At 37.5% G+C, this 17,506-nt stretch overlaps 1 protein-coding gene across 1 annotated transcript in view; it reads left to right on the top strand.

The window, feature by feature from the left end:
- LOC127396008 (protein prune homolog 2-like) overlaps positions 1-9,689 on the top strand; it is a 127,249-nt gene extending 117,560 nt beyond the window's left edge. The window contains exons 16-20 of the mRNA XM_051643559.1: positions 613-711; positions 2,790-2,825; positions 3,343-3,381; positions 4,912-4,959; positions 6,797-9,689. Coding sequence (XP_051499519.1) covers positions 613-711; positions 2,790-2,825; positions 3,343-3,381; positions 4,912-4,959; positions 6,797-6,818 — 244 coding nt within the window. The 3' untranslated portion in view covers positions 6,819-9,689. The remainder of the gene's footprint in view (positions 1-612; positions 712-2,789; positions 2,826-3,342; positions 3,382-4,911; positions 4,960-6,796) is intronic.
- The last annotated feature ends 7,817 nt before the right edge of the window (positions 9,690-17,506 follow it).

Genomic DNA, 17,506 nt, shown 5'->3' with positions numbered 1-17,506 from the left:
AAGTGTGTTTTTCTGAGTATTTTAGCCTTTTCCTGAGTGACCATTTCTCAAACACAATAAAGAATCAAATAGCAGAGCTGAAATGAACAGGGGAAGTATTTCCTCATGATAAGGCCCTGCAGTAAGAATAGGCATGCACATGCATAATAAGATATGTACTCATATAAACAAATGAGGAAGTTTAGTTTTATCTTAGATTGAGAGTCAGTGTCAAATATAAATGTCAATTCATCATGATCACTTGATGTTAATTGATTGTGGCCATGTCAAGTGAATGTTTTCTATCTCTTTTTGCATATCATGTAGACGATGTTATTCAGAATTTCAATCCATCTCCTTCGAACTGTAAAACTAATTGCATTGGTTAGTATGTGGATATTATAATTTACAATGCTGCCCTAAATACTTGCCTAAGCAAGGAACAACAAAAGGTCTAGACTTGATTCCAGCACCATTGGAACTCAGGCATGCTCATGATCAGCTGAACTTTGTAATTGAAATATGAATGATAAAATCATTTAATACATTGAGTACATGCCTTTTTTTTTTTTTTTTATATATCATGAAAGATTTTTGGGGAAAGTCAGTTAATATATTGTTTCTGTGTTTCAGTTCTAAGTTCAGCAGTAAGATACAGTATGTCAACACGCTGGCAGAGCTTCGCGAGATGATTCCAATGGAATACATGCACATACCAGACAGTATTGTCAAGTAAGTGATGTACAGTAAGCATGTACTTATTCTGGAGGTTGAATGCAATCTCTTTCCACAAACTAAAAATAATATCTCAGAGTCTGTAAGGAAAACAGAAAGCCCCTTCCTGATATTTTTACACAGGCTTATGTGTTGTTCCACAAAAATTTCAGTCAAACTCAGCAGCAAACGCTGTGTAATTGAAACACAGCATACAAGGATTTATATACACTTAGGGGAACCAGTCTTTGTAGGAAGAGGAGGTTTTCATACTGGACCATATGATACTGCTGGTAAAAACGAGGAAAAATTTCAGGCTCAAAGTCCGTTTATCAGTCCTATGACTATATAATCTGAATTGGAAAAGACTGGTAGCTCACTAATTGCAGCCCAAAAGAAAATGAGGTAAAGGTTTAACCCTTCCACAGCTGTCACCTGTCCTATATTTTTCCATAGCTTTTACCAGTATAAGTAAAAGCACTTTTAAGTTTTAGTCATAGAGAGAGCTTTGAACTGAAGCAATTACTCAAAGATAGCCTGTTCAATAGAAAACCACAAAGAGTCCCTAGGTTCACCCTTCCTTATCTCATTAATTTTCATGGTTTAACCCAGAAGCACTGAAGCGTGGTGTCTCAGTTCTTGCTTATTATGTGTAAAGGTTTTTTAAAAGCAGGTATTTCTAAAGGAAAGATGCCTACTAAAATACTGTAGAAATTTGATTTGGATTACTCACCTCAACTGGCCTTTTTTTCAGACCTGAAAACAAAAAACTGAAATGGCATGCCAAGACTGAAAACCTTGGAAGTCTATCATGGTTTTCCTGTGGGTCGTTATTGAAAAGACGTGCTGTTCAGGAATGCTTTTTCTTATTTTTCTTTTTATCCAGTACCCTAGGTTTTGAAGAGTCAAACATTCTGTACTAGAAAGTATTTTGATGAGTAAAGGCACAAGTATGGCTGCCTTTTCCTGATAGTTTGTCAGTGACAAGGTATGAAGAGTGCTCGTTTTAGAGCTCTCATAGACCTCTTCAACCTAGGCAGGAGTTTTCATACCTGCCTCACAGTAGTTGTGAAAGCAGCATAATTTCCTTCATCAGGCTGGTGTTTGCTCTGATATTTGTGTAATTCCAGGCAGCAAACAGGAAGCTCAGTTCTTGCAGAATTGCTTGTAGAAATAGTATATTAGAGTCATGAAATGAGGGATCATAAGCACTTTCTCTCAAATGTAGTTTCTGCTGGAACTTCTTTAAAGGTGGGTTGTTGCTAAGAGTGTGGAGCACAAAGGTTGTTGGTCACCTGATAAAGAAATGTCCAGAAAGTTTAAACATCCCTAAAATGTTTTCATTCTCCTTCCATCTCTTCCTCCTTCCCTCCCTTCCTCTTCTGATTCCTGTAAAAATTTTAGTTTCTTACAGTTCTCCCTGACCCAGACTTTTATCTGGTAATTCATTGTGTTTCTCTGTTTCTACTGTTAGACTGTCTGTAGCAGAACACACATCTGTGTTACACACATTTTTGTTCCCTGTAGACTGAAAACTGTTTAGAAAGTCCATTCACTTCTCAGACTGGAGGTGAAATGACAGCCCCAGTACCAAAGAAACTTTATAACTTAAGGAATTTTAGGGAACTGACTACTGCATGTCTTCAGCAGCCAGATGAGAGATCATTATTTTGCTTAAGAAAAAAAAATTTGAAAGATGGCAAGCCAGCCCATTGGTGGCAAGCATTTTTATGATGTCCTAATAAGATGATGTAGTGAGTATGTGCATTCAAGGCACCTTGAGTGGTTATTCCCATGCCACAGGGAGAAGAGCAGCATTCAGCTGATAGCTTCCCTTCTGCTTCAAATTGAGAAAGATTCCTGTAGCAAAATAAAATAAAATTCAGCTTTCAGCTTCGTAATTGCTGCACTGGCAAGAACAGAAATACCACTATTGTCAAGAGGAATCCCCCTTGTAGAATGTTATATAGAGTTACAACAGGATTTGGGTTGAGTGGTTGGTTGATAGTTTATACGGAAGTAGGATACATTGTGCCTGTCATATCATATGAACTTGTACATCTTTTCTCTTCCTTCACCCACTCTTACCATGTAAGGTATGATGAAGAAAAGTGTATTAAAAGAAGAATGAGGTAAAACTTGCTTTCTAGCCCATGCTGCTGCTCATAATGGAGTGAGTTTGTGTGTCAGCCTTTCACCTGCAGGTGACCTCAACAGCTGAGTGAGAGAGGACTTGCAATGATGTGGAATCTTACTTTCCCCTTCAAGCTGTTGAGATCAGCCTCCCTTGCAAATAAAATTTACTCAACTGTACCCTTGACTTGGCCCAGGCTGCAGCTAGTTTAATACTATCAGAGAGAGCAATTGAATGCTTTCAGCTTTCTCCACTGGGCATGCCTCAGTTTTCTGCTGCTTTTATATTTCTGCCTCCAAAAGAGCTAAATAAGGAGTTTCAAATTAAAGGTGGATTCAGCACAAGGATAAAAGGTATCCTACTGAGCCAAAGAGCTTTAGGGTCAGTGCATAATACTGGGTGCCTATTTTAGAAGCATGTACTATGTTTGTTATTTGCTCTGCTATTGCTCTGCTTCTCTCTTATGCTCTGCTTGCTTCTTTGTTTCTATATATCAATAACTTTTACTCACGCAGACTGGATGAAGAACTGAGGGAAACTTCAGAAACAGCTAAGTAAGATAGCTTTCAGCATAATGCTGGCATTATATTTACTTGCTTCACAGGAATGGATTGAATGCAGTAGTACATTATGTGTTTGGTACAGCAATCAGCTTGTAGCTTCAGTTACTGTGTAAGCTGCCAGATTTGTGAACTGGCTTCCCCCCTCACTATAAGCATCCTGCTTTTGTAACATTTGGTCTCAGTAAGGAAAAATAGTATGCTCACACTATTAAAAAAAATATTTCCTATTTATTGATGTTTGTTTCTATAGTCATTGGGAGGACGGAAACAACTTTTTTACCCCACTAAAATGGTCCATTAAATATTTTCTAGTGTTCACCCATTATGTAAGATGATTAATAAAGTTTTTAGGAGGCAATTCTTTTTTAAAAAGTATTTTTTACAATTTACTAAGTTAGGGGTAGCTATTATAACTCAATCTCAGTTAAGGTAACTTTTCCTGTCTTTCCAGTGTTACTTGGATGGGCCAGTGAATTAGTATTTGATAAAACTGTATTGTCTCTAGTCACTTAATAAATTAGTGTCAGCTGATAATCAAATACTTCCAACCTGTAACTCTGGGCTTTGACTGTGACATAGTGAGGCAGTGTAAAGTACCATAGAAACCCCTAACTGGAAGGGGACAATAATTTTCTCACTGAGCAGAGCTTAGAAAGTATCCAGTATACTTTTTTCACTTTGGCACACAAGATTCCAGAGAAGCGAGCTGTGTCTGTTAGGTCTAATATGATATTTTCCCTGTTGTTTTTGTAGCCAAAGATACTGAGGTTTTGAAGTTTCTTTTCCATGTCCTTTCTTTAGCTTGTGCAATTCAGAATTTTCGTCTTACCACTACCTCTTTGTTGTATTTTTTTCTACAGTTTCTTCTTTTGCAGTACAAACTTTCCTCTGGCTCTTCTGAGATTAGCTTTTAAAACAGCTGTGGAGAAATACCCTGTAAAACACTGGGGACTGCTTTTTTGATTCTAGTAGTTAAACTGCCTCACAAAGAATAAATCCACTTACGTAATTATCTGATAGCACCTGAGTATTTTATTAAACAGAAGAGGCCCACCCAACCTTGAAATGTGACTTCTACCCTTCTTTTCCAGTGTTTTCAGATGCACTGTAGTATATGACAATGAAAACTCTGTAGAAGACAGTTGTTTTCTTGTTAGTCCTTTCATTTAAGAGTGCAGGCTGCAGCATAACAAGTGAAAGGGGAACTAAATATTCATATGAGGCATAACTGATTGTTGTTACTGTTGGATGTATGAAGTCACTGTAGTGTGTTTCCCTTCCCCAACTTAAAGAAATAGCTTTAAAAAAATACTTCTCAAACTAATTTGTGGTGCAGGAACTAAACTCACTACATTCCTATTAATAACATTTGTGTGTTTCTGCCATCAAAGTTACTCGCTACAGTTAGTTATTACATCCACCAAATTTTATGTCATATTTAAAAGGAGAAAATAAGAAAAATAAAGAAGAAAATAAATAGAGAAGAAATGTTTACTACTGCCTCTTTTTCCTTGTGCCCAGAACTAACTGCCTCTCAAATGATCCAGAAATGACTGCAGTGGAGCAGGAGTAAGAATTTATACCTAATACTGTCATTACATTTTAACATTATTTTACAGCCACTGTGCTAGAAACTAAGGCTGGGTAAACTCCATAAAACTTTTCTGAAACATGAATGCTTATAATAATAATTTTCAGGAACTGGAATACAACATATGCAAGCAAAGAAAGCATTGAAGGTAGTGTTCAATATATTTGCATTACAGATATGTTGCATGTGTCCTCAACCATGTCTAAACAGAGACAGATAGAATTCTTAGCCTGAGGATGTTCAGGTTAAGTTATGTGAAGAACAGATAGAAAATGTGTAACATGATCAGAGTGAAATTGGTCCTATGTGTTATTGTCCATTTAAAGTAAAGTGGTAAATTTGCCGTTATCATTCAGAGATTGAAAAGTCTTGTCTTTTACTTTGGTCTGGGTCATGCTCTTGATGTCTTCCTTCTCTTTGCTTTTTGTGCTTCTCAGCTTCTTTTATAGTTATTTGCCTGAATAAATCTCCAGTATCTTTATGTCTTTTCCTTTCAAAGCTGGACTGGTTCCCTTGGAGCTGGGAATGTGTTGGTCTACTGGCATGCTGTTCCTCCAACTGATAGTATAACCAAGGCATGCAGGTGGAAAACCCTGCGCTGCTCTTACTGTACATCATTGGGGGTGTTTGAAGCTGCAGCGAGTCACACCAGCACTAACAGTTCATTACTGGAATAGCGTGTCAGGAGGACTAGCCCTTGCAGCAGTGTGTGTATTCCCAGCCAGTGTGTACAGGAAAGGGGTGACTGGGGACACGGCTGTCCCTACCCATCTCCCTGATGTGTAGACATATACTGCTGTCTCACACTGGAATATTGTTCAGGAAAGAGCATGTAGTAAACCTGACACCTCAATAAAAGATGCCATCAATAACATGAGCATTAATAAGCAGGCAAATAACTAGGGATACATGTAGCAAACATGCATAAGTAAAACTGAGCTTTTCCTGTCACTTTTAAAAAATAAAGTTATACTCTAGTAAACTATCACAGTATTATACCTGATCTGTATGTTAGAACCATAAGTTAAATTCCTAATTCCTAGAGCAGCTGACATAAATAAAATCTTCAGGCATCCTTTTTTAATTACTCAGACACTGTTTATTCTGTAATGAGTCAATATGAGAACTGTTGGGGATTTTTTAAAGCAGGAGAACAGTCTTTACAGAATATGGTAAAGACTGTTTATGATTTTGGACTTTTTTGGCTTGAACAATTTTTGTCTTTTTTTTAAATGAGAAGCTGGGCAGCAAAAAGCACTATGAGAAGAGATTTTGTTTTACCTTAAATAAACATAGTTGAGGCCAAATTAGTGCTAATTCCTGGGATTTATTTTCTCTGCATAAATATTAATCTGTATTCAGAAGTGGCGATAATCTTCTGTGGTCATATCACTCATGTCTGGTGTTATTTCTTCAGGAAATAGGGTCTCCCATGTAAATGCTACCACAATGATAATAGCAATTTTAGACAGACTTTTCTTTTGTATGCTTTCTACTGAAACCTTTCTGGAGTCTGCCCAGCTCTTAGTTGGCTTCTGTGGTCCTTTTATCTATTGTTATGCTCCCTTGTGTTCTGTTTTGTTCAACTTCATGCACTTCCCTGTGACTTATTATGGTGTGTGTTTTTCATAGATAGTAGATAGGATGTGTGTAAATTATTTCACACCAGTGTACTAAGTATATGAGAGATGAGGATGCTCAAGACTTTGCAGGAGGTCAGGACTGGGGAAATAAAAACCCATGTGTTTCATAGCACTGATTTCTTCTTTTCTTGTTGTTCTTTTGTGTTTGGTTCTTGTTGTCTTTGATGTATAGCATTGACATGACCCTGAAATAAAAAGCATCGCTGCCAGGCATTTGAAGAATAGAGTTCACTTGGATTTGTATCAGCCGGACACCCAAGACCATGGTGTACTGTAGACAATTTGGGTTAATTTTATTTGCTTTATGATTTTTCTGTGTCATTCAGCAGCTCAAGAAGACCAAAAGGGCCCATCCTGTTGCCATGGAAACAGCAGGATTTTTGGAACTGGTTATTTGTGTTGTTTCAGAAACAGAGTTTTCATTAGGAAAGCTATGTCATCTAGCATTGGTTTCTATGCATGTGTGTGCAATTTCTGTTTAAAAGGATACCATTTTACCAACAGTGCACCTCATGAACATGTCAATGAGGATGTGGATTTTTGTTTCATTTCCATCTTCAGCATATTAATGTTTATGCATAGCTAAACAGAATAGTTACTGTTACAATAAATATTAGCTTGGTTGTGTCACAGAGCAGCAGCAACTTTATTGCTTAACAGTAATTCTAGAAATTATGCAGGACTTTCTTGAATTTGTCTATTTCTTGCTGTCTGAGAAGTCATTCCATGTTCATTTAACCCTTTTTATTTGGTCACATGGAAGACTGATATACTACAAAAAATATATGATTAGTCATCAAACAGACATCCCAGAGGAAAAAATAGTAACTGAAATTTATTTTATTTTAATAATTTAGTTTAGTATCTTTATTTTAGGGACATTTTTATAGAAGCACCTAGTCCTATAAATGGTTTTCATACATTATAAAAGCCTTGGAGTATTAATTCATTCTTGTTGGGTTTTAAATCTGTTTTTCCAATTTTATTTTATTTTTTTAAGTATTTTACATGTATTCAATGCTATCAATGTAAAAAAAAAAAACTTAGTGTTTCCTGCTCACATCTGAAGGTTAAATGTATGAATCCACAGTTGGGACTTACACTCATTTCTTAGGAGTAGTTGTCCAAGTATTATTCATAGGGTATCTAAAAAAAAAAAAAAAGTATTGGAATGCAGTTTATTGTCTGTGTCATAAAACATGGCAGTAAAAACATGAAAAGGAAAAAAATCCTAAGCATTTCTTGTTTGCTGCTGTCCTGTGCACTGACATAAAAGACATTGAAATTTAAGTCCTCATATTTGGAAAATAACAGCAGTCTCTTAGACCATTATTTTGCAAGGAGTCTGAATCAATTGTCAGGTGAATTCTGTTTGCTTTAGAAGACAAGAGTCAAGAATATGCCTGATGCTTTATGTTCCCCTAGTGAACACATGCATGTATCTCCCAAACTTTCTGATTCTCCTGCCTTGTGGAATGTCCTAAAAGAAATAGCGTTATAGACTCCCTGAAATATTTTTCTTGTCTTCAAGGTACTCTTATATGCCCTAGAATTACATCTCTATTTTGTGTGTAAGTAAGCCCTTAGACATAACAGTTCAATAACATTTACACCTTCTTTTTAAGTGTGCACTAACACCAGTCCTACTTCCAGTCCGGGATTATTAATTAAAGAGAAGACAAGCAAAATATTTCTTCAGGAATAAAGTTTAAGTAAAAGGCAGGACAGAATGGGCCTGTTTTTTTTCAGTAGGGTCTAGACTGAGAGTGAAAATTTTATTTTGCCCTTTATTTAAAAGATGCATTTTATTTTTTTTCCCCGTGATTTGCACATTTCCACCTATTTGAATTTGTATCCTTTATTTGCACGGTAGTCTGCAGGCAAGGAAGCAAGCATCCATCATTGTGTGCAGAGTTGTTCAGCTACTGTAATGAAGATTGACAAAATAGCCAGAAAGGCAAGGACTTGCCAGATGCTTCTTATCTGCCAGTATCAAAATGGAAATATCTGCCCCTCTGCAGTCCTTGCTGTGATCTGACAGGTGGTGCATTGTATCTCGGACATACTAGCTAGCCTCCTGTATTGCATCTTTCTGTCAGTTCCTGTTAATTTGCACAGAGGAAGGGCTGACAGTTGTTGCTGCTCTATAAACTTGCCCTAAATTACAATCTGGTAGTTTCCACTGTTTCTCAGATATTTGAATCTTGGCTTGTGTCTGCCTTATAAAAGTGCTGTCACTTAGTATATTGGGGATAACGTTTTGTGTACATACTATTTGTATTAACTTCCAGATGCTAATTAAGCTTCACCTAGATCTGAACTATTAAGAGCATTTAGTAGCATGAAGTCACATCTTCCGTAGACCTGTAGTTTAAGCCACCTACAATGAGTCAGATGATTTGTGTTTAGCTGTAGGTGAGAGAAGTGTTCGCGAAAGGAGAAATGCACCACAAAGCAGAGGTTCAGCATAAATCTTTATATGCTGTTTGAGACCTAAGTGGGATATTTGTGGCCCTAATAGTGGGTGTCAGCTCAGAGGTGAGTTTTAATTCTAAAGGCTTTGTGTGAAAACTACTAACAGCAAAGCTATACATGAATTAATATGATTGATGTGCATGGACTAACAGTAGCAGCCTGAGATGGAAGGAATTTGTTTAAGTGTAATGTCACATTAAAACAAAATGGGGCATCAATGTGGTGGTGGAAAAGTGATTGCAAGATCAAGATGTGGTTATCTTTGCTTCATAATATATTTTGAAAAGTTTTTTAGTTTTATGATATGGCAATTCTATAATATATTAACAGTAATGTATCAATATTAATAAATGAGTAGTTTGTTGAAAGAGGAATATGGTACGTATAATTGCACAGATATAATCTTTTATATATGGATTTTTTCTACCGTGTATCAGAGTGCTCAGATAAAATAGTTGCAATTTTTATTTATTTATTTTTTTGTTAAAAGATTTATGCTGACTTAAATTGTAGATTAAGCAATACAAGGAAATCTGGTATCATTGTATGCATATATATACACCTATGAATCAGAAATAAAGAACTGCAACCCACCATTGGAAGTGTTTCCTTTCAGCTCCAAGTTTCTTCTTTATTCCCTGGGTGTATGGAAGCACTTGACTGTTTCAAATCATAGTTCTTTGCATAGTTATGTATTTTTTTTCTTTCCATTCCCTACTTGTCCTTTCAGAATTTGAATCGGAGTAATTGCTGTGTCTCGTGATGTTACTCTCCACCTCCGTGTATTCAAATCCTTGTTTTGCTGATACTAGCATTATCATTCCTGAAAGAAAGCAGGAGGTGCACCTATTTGGTGCAAAGTCAAAGAGGGTGGATTAAACTAACCCATCATGCTTGTTGAAAACAGGTATATTTTATAGGTTAGAAGATTAAGGCTTGATAATTTAGGCTTCAGTAGCAGACAGTTTTTGTTGGTTTGTTTGTTTGTTTTGTTTTGAGTATCTTTCTCCAGATCTTTCCAATATATTTTAATTACAGTTTAAATGTTTTGTTGGCAGATATCTCTGATGTACATTAGTATGGGATCACATATACCCTACATTGCAGGGGTTGTAATGGCTACTCTTGCATCTAGCAATAATGCTGTGGAAGGGAGAGCCGTGTGTCACCCTAATACCATCTATCAGTTGCTGTAATAAGAATTCAGGTATTTTCTCTTCCTTATCTCTCTGTGTGCCTCACCACCTGGCATTTCATGTATTCCAGTAATATGACTGAGGTTTTCAGAGTGCTGATTAATGGGCTTTGTAGCTGGGAACACTGGTGCAATAGACACAACTATTTATATAAGGAGAAGCCGAGAATGCAGGTAAGTAGTGACACAGAAGCCTTATTTTCAAGAAGGAAAATCCTAGTAAATGAACTATTGACACTGTGCTGTTCTCTGATAGCTTGTAAGTAGTCCATTTTGTGAACATTAAGGACATGTTCAAATTTTTTTTCAAGAAAAAAGGTGTAAAAAGGTGTAAAAGTATTTAAACTGTATGTTCGGCTCACTTGCTGTTTCTTCAGGAGTGGAATAATAGTTATTTTCTCATAGATTTTCAGTGGAGGGTTGTAACAAGTAAGTTTTCTGCACAGTTCAGTGGCGTAAAATACCAGCTGAAAGGGGAGGCCATCGCTTTGCGGCAAGTTAACGTTATCGCTTCCCCACTATGTTGATTTTCTGCCTCTCTCCTTCTCCAAGATTTATGTTCCTGTTAGCTAAGGCTTTAGAGCTAAAGCAGAAATTGATGACCTCAATTGTTTGCTGCTTGGGGGAATTAGTTCAACACACTGACTTCGAGATATTATGAAAGGAGACCATATTTATTTACAAATCTTGAAGAGATTTGATCCCACCCGCTCACACTCCTCCTTCTAATAGGCTTCATTCACTCACGCTGTCACACCCACATGCTGAAAAGCACCCAGACTTTTGTTCCCAGGGTGGCCTGGCCAGGAGCAGCTGTTGACTGCGCAAAGGACCAGAGCTGCTGGGCACCACGTCCTCAGTGGGTTTCTGATCTTTTTTACTGCAGACAGCAAACTAGTTTCAGGGTGTGAGGATTTTGAGTCATTTGAACAATTTAGGAGTCAGTCGTTATTATCAGGTGGTCCTTTGCTTTACAGACATGCTTGCTTCAGTCTCATAAATCGGCGAATGGTGGTTTTCCTTTTGTAAAGCATATGTCTTTTTTGTTGGTGAGTTATCACATGCATCACCCTGTATGTGATACACTCTTTTACCTTTTTGCCACCCTGCTGGGCTTGGGTGGCAGGGTCTTACACTACCAACCTCCAGTCTTCTCAGAGTACAGGTCATACAGTCCTCACATAAAAAAACAGATTTTACTGCTGGGATCATAGTCCTGGGTGGTATGTGTCCTGCATGGTGTTGGGAAGCTGTACTCTTTGTTATCTATCCCTTTTGTTCTTTGAACACTTCTGCTGCTATACTCACCCACTGTTTTCATACACATGCATATTTCCTTTCATACAGTCTTGTACTAATGTCTTTTGTCCTGTTACAAAGTTCTGCAGCTTTGCAGGACAAAGAACTGCAGTTGGTAAATGAGGCATGTGCTTCTTGCTGGAGCTGTTGTAACTCATCACTCTGTGTTGGAGTAACTACAGAAAAAATAAAGGAAATCTAGTTTTTTAATGGAATAAAGTATTAAAGATTCTTCAAGTGTAAGTACAAATACAGAGTTGGGAAATAGTTCTATATTATAATAAGTCCCATGGCAGTTTGGAATTTATTCAGTTAAATTAAAATCTAGCCCAGCCCCCACTCTATTCCTTTTGAATGATGGGACATTTTAAGGTGTGAACTGTAAATGCTTCTAAAGCGAGCAAATAAGACTTCATTACCATTCTCTGAAGTCAGTTTGTGGTAGATGGGGTTTTTTTAGATCCACCTGATTTTGGTGTGTCTCTTCTGCCCTCTGAATCCCGCGGGCTGATGAAATTGCATCCCCTAAAATTTCAGCTTGTTAGTGTTGAAGGCCTGTGAGAGTGCCAGCAGTGTATTTTGTTGTAAATACAAAGTCTACAAACACAGATACTCAAGTTTGTGGAGTGATCTTTTGCCATTTTTGAGTGTTAGAAGTGCCCCTCAATTTCCTACTAGTGCCACTTGTGGGAATAAATGATAGGTCCCAGACTCTGTTAGTTGTATGGTGATACAGAGTTGTTTCTGGATAAAAGAGACACATTCCAGTATTACCTGGCACAAATGAAGCCAATGAGGCAAGTGTCAGGAAAATTGCTGTTCTGCTCTTCATTCACTGTCCCTTTCCCCCAGGTGTGCAAGATCTCTAGTGCCCTGTTCCCATTGCAAAATACAGCTACCATGCAGGCCAATGGTGACAATTGGCTCAATGTTTATGAAGCTGTAGAGCAAGGGCCTAAGCTGATGAGGAAGCTCATAAATCCCTCAGATGTATGGGAAACTTATGAGGGCTTTAGATCAGTGTGTTGTTACTGTAAGCTTTTAATTTTTTCCTAATCCTTTCTTTGATGCAGACTTTAACACTGTTTTTTCCCCATGGGCTTACTCTTTGCATCAGTGCTTGAAATAGGAAGAGGTAAACATTTATGACAGGTATTTTGTTGGAGCTTGTTCTAGTCTCTAAACAACAGCTACTGGTCAGCCGTTCAGCTGGTTGGTCTTTCTTGATTCTTGCTATATTTGTATCTAATTTTCCTGTGTTGTCATGTGCCAATTACCACCATCTTTTCATTTGAACCAGTAGCTTTGTGAAAGTTTAAAACAACCAAAAAACCCAAAAAACCCCACCAAAAACACATTACTTGAAGAAAGCATTTCACTTTCCATACCTGCAATTAGAAAAAAAAAAAAAAAAATCACAAAATTGGAGTCATGGCTTATAGCATAATTTAAAATTGCTTCTTGGTAGAAGACAGTATCTTGTGATGAACAAATTATTACCTACTTTACTTATAGATGTTGTTCTGTATGAATATCTTGAATATCTACTTGTCCTGAGGGTAGAATCAAAAAACAGCACAGTGAAGTTACAGTGTTGGATTTTCCTGTTCGCCCTGTTTTGGTTTACAGTTCTGCAATCTTTGCCTTAACAAGTGTTCAGCTTCTGCAGAATACAAACTCTCTCCCAAATAAAAACTGCTGAAGTATCTTTAAAAACCATGTGCTTGGTTCTTCAAGTTATTTTTTCTAGAAAGATCCACCCATTTAAGAAGAAATAATCACTTGTCACTTGCACAAGGTGGTTTCTCTCAACAATCTCTCTAGTGACTTTCTGGGTTTGTCCACTGGGAGCAATGGAGTTGGCTGGGCTGATATCTGCCAAATTTGAGACTCTGAAATGACATGCAGCCTGAGCCTGCTGTCTCTTGGTTATTCCTTTCTGCTTTCCTCAAGATAACCCTATTAAGTGCAGTTTTCTGGAAGAAACACCTTTCAAGACTTACAGTATATTTAAATGTGCAGACTGGTATAAGCTTTTTGCTGTATCTTTACTGCAGTCTCCTTATTTTTCTCCATTTCAGAAAACCCAGTGTCTTGGTCTTTCAGGAAAGACAGGAATAACAAGGCAAAATTACAATTTATTTATTTATTTTTAATAATTGAGTACTATTATCAAATTTAATCTCTGTTCGAAGAAAGAAGTTTAGTCATTTCATTAAAACTGTTTGAAAAACTGTTAATGTGCTGAAGCATGCATACATTAGCATTGTTAGCAAGGTGTTTGTTGGCTTCAGTAGACTAAAATTTTGGTCTCAAATCCAGAATTATGTTAGGTGTGAGAATGCTCTGTACCATGTTACCAATATAGTTTGCATCACATTTGAATTGTAAATTACATTTGAAGTGAGTATTTCTGTATCATGAACAAATAATTTGACTCTGGTGTATCACTATTTCTGAATTACCTTTAAATACCTTGAGGACACAGATCAATCATCTCTGCCCTTACATTAACTAGTAACCTGTGAACACTCTTGGAAGTAGATGACAACTTCCAGAGAATGAGGTTTCTTTTGAGATTACCAGTGTGACCTCAGCGATGGGCTGCTGCAGAAAACAGTTTGGACTGTGTCTGCTCATACAGTACCTAGTCTGTCAGAAAATCGATTAAACTCCAAGGTTGGCAAGCCACACTGTTGAAAGGAGTTAAATTCAGGTGAAGAAATAAAAAGCATAAGTTCCTTTCCCAGTATTATCTGTTAAGCCAGGTCACTACTTACTTCAAAAATAGAAGCAGTTAAAATTCCAATTGGAAATGTCAGAACCTTCTCTTCTTGCTTCACTATTTTGTACTTCAGTAGGCAGCAAGCAAAGCAGCCTCTGGCAATAGCAGGGAAATAATCCACAGAGTACTCTCCACACAGCTCCCTAAGGTCTGAAATGTAAAGCAGACTCTCTCCATAAGAGAGTGACTCAGAAAATGAAGAGCTGGCTTTGTATGACAGATGTGTGTTAAGCCATAAAGACTATAAAACTTTATCTGTCTTCATCTCTGTCTTTATCCCTTTGAAGTTTGATTTATGTTGCATTAAACAGTCAACCTAAAGAACACAGAGAATATTAATGTGAAATTTGGGCTTTATAAAAGAAAAAAGGGGAAAGGATCACAGCTAAAATTACCAGTCTGGAAAAGGAAAAATAGGGAAAGAAGCACAGGTCAAGGAAATTACCAGGGGGAGGGTAGTGTTACAGAAATCATTCTGCTTGAGGCTCCAGCCTTCTTCACAATTCTAGTTCTCCCTGGGGAGAGTGTCTGAAACACAGCAGGCCCTGTTTGCCTGGAGCCTTGACCTGAAGTGTGAGTCAGCTGTTCCAAATGATTTTTTTTTCCCCATTTAAAGAAATTATGGAATCCCTGAAGACAAGTAGCTTAATCTGGTTTTCACTCAATGTAGAATAAAGCCCTCTCAGCCATTGTGTAGGTAGCGCAGAAGTGGAAGCTAGAAAAAATGTGAAAAGTTGCATGAATTTAGAAAAAAAATAAATTACGTATTTCCCAGTGATGTACACAGAATAAGCATGAGACAGAAGACATCATAGGTGTGAATGGAGAAACAAACTAAAAACCGAAAGGAATAAGCAAGATGCAGTAGAGGCATGTATAGAAAAGAGTGTTTCATAGAGGAAAATAGCTGCAGGAGGGAAATGACAGGAGATGAACTACACCAAAGATGATAAACAAGAGACCAGAAATGCAGTGTAAAACTAAATAAATGCTAATTGCCTCAAAAGAGAATTCATGTGCAGTTTAATGGGTAGATAGCAGTACTTGGTGGAGAAGCTGCCATCTCCTTAAGATGTTTCAGTGGTGTATATACTGCCAACTGGTTCAACCAACTTGACTTTAATTTCAGTAATCCTCAGAGTTATTGGTGAGGGGAAATGAGAAAATATTCCTTCAAATTTTCCTCAGGCTCATCTGAACTTCCACATGCCCACACACCCCTTTACCCAAGTGGGTGGCCTCCTAATAGAGAAGAGCTGCGGCCTGTCACCCTGCACAGGATCATCATGCTGCTACTATTATTGACATCCCTTCAGAATTTTATTAGACAATGTGTTTTAGATAAACTCATTGTCAGCCTGTCTTCCAAAATCAGTTATGTTGTACTCGCTGTATTGTGGAGCACCCAAGGTATATGTAAGGAATGTTTTCTGCATACAATAGGTAAAATAAAGTATAATGACTAATACTTCCTTTTTATATTATTGAGAAACATTCAAACAACAACTTGGGTTGTGAGTTTTTTTGGTGCTCTTTTGGGATGTCAAAAAATTAAATTTTGAGGTTATTCCTCTTTCAACAGAACAGTTGAGTTCTAAAGGATATGAAGAACTGGTGTCTCAGTTTTGGAGCTGGCCCACTCATCTGGTTGAGAAGTCTCCCTGTGAGTTCCTGGTTGGTAAGGTATATGACCGAGAAGAATATCTCTTCATCCAGTGGGTTCTAACTGCTCAGATGAAGACAAATAGAAATGTGCAAATGTGTGGGAGGGAAAATCTTGAGTAATGGTATGCGGCTTTTACCTTGGACTTTGTGTTTTTGTAAATTGCAAAGTCTGTTGGATGCCTGGATATTTTGTCTACATTAAAGAAATGCAAATAAGGAAGTAATCGTAAGTAGCTCTGACAACACCTGATAGAGAGGAAAAGGAGAAGAGAGCAAACAAGCATTATTGTTTGATAAAGAAGGGGCAAACTAGGACATATTTTGAATTAATTTAGAAAATAAAACCCCAGATTATTTAAACATCCTTCCTGAGTTCAGCAGTCAATATTAATAACTTCGAACTTCTGTGAGACTCCAGTGGGTTTTTTTAATTTTTATTCATCTCTGTCCAAGGAGTTGAACAGTTTAACTGCACATTCAACATGCAGAAGTTACAGGTGCGTGTTCTGTGCCTCCAGTTGGGAAACACAAGTGTTTGAATGTAATGCAGCTGTGGTCATCAGAACACACTGTTATCTCAGGAAGATTTCTCTGTCAGCTGTTCCAAGCTTACTCCAGATTTGCAAACTGGCTTTGTGTGTGTAAGACATAAATCTAAATTAGCCATTTGGCGATCCAGGTTGCAAAGCTTTTCCTGAGTATATTATTAACAAGGAAAATAAAAACCTGACCACATCTATCTGCTGGCAGGTTCTTTACATAGAAATATCTAAAAGTAGATATGTGTATTAAATAATATTTTTTTTTCTATTTTTAAGAAGTGGCCCTCAGCACTCTGCAGTGGCTCAGAGAGTCAGAAACCTCCCTTACTCCGCTCACAACTTAAAGGCAGCAAACAACAACTTCCCCTCAGCACTTCTTCACTTAAGACAGGCTTGTGCTATTTCTGCTTCCCAGAGTAGCCTGTGAAGGGGCTGTTGTTGCTCAGAGCAAACATTTTATCTGGGCACCTTCTTTACCACTGCCACATCTACTCCTGTCCCTGGCTATTCACTGTCCGACTGCTGCCCGCACACCACACACTCCTCACTGAGCTGTCCTTTAGACTTCTGCATGTTCTAAAATACTTTTCTTACCTGCATTACCCTTCTTTTCCCCTGTGTTTGTGCATTCTTGAGAGTGTATGTAATAAGTTGTAATGATTTGCATAGGTAAAAAACTGGTGTAGGGCTGGTATGCTTACACATCTACATTCTCTGTCTATTCCGTTACCAGTGCACAATGCTCTGTAACTATAGTGAAAGCAAAGAAAGCCTGGTTTTACCTAGTATTGTGATGCTGCTTCTTCAGGAGAAAACTGGTATCAGGTAGAAACTAATTCTGGACTGGTCTGGATGATACAGGATTAGTCTGCTACCTGACAAAAGTATTATTGCAATATTTAATTATGAGGCTTTGCTACA

This window comes from Apus apus, chromosome Z (assembly GCF_020740795.1).
Source record: "Apus apus isolate bApuApu2 chromosome Z, bApuApu2.pri.cur, whole genome shotgun sequence".
NCBI classification, from domain to species: domain Eukaryota; kingdom Metazoa; phylum Chordata; class Aves; order Apodiformes; family Apodidae; genus Apus; species Apus apus.
The sequence above is the reverse complement of the archived record's forward strand: the minus strand, read 5'-3'. Positions and strand labels throughout refer to the sequence as shown.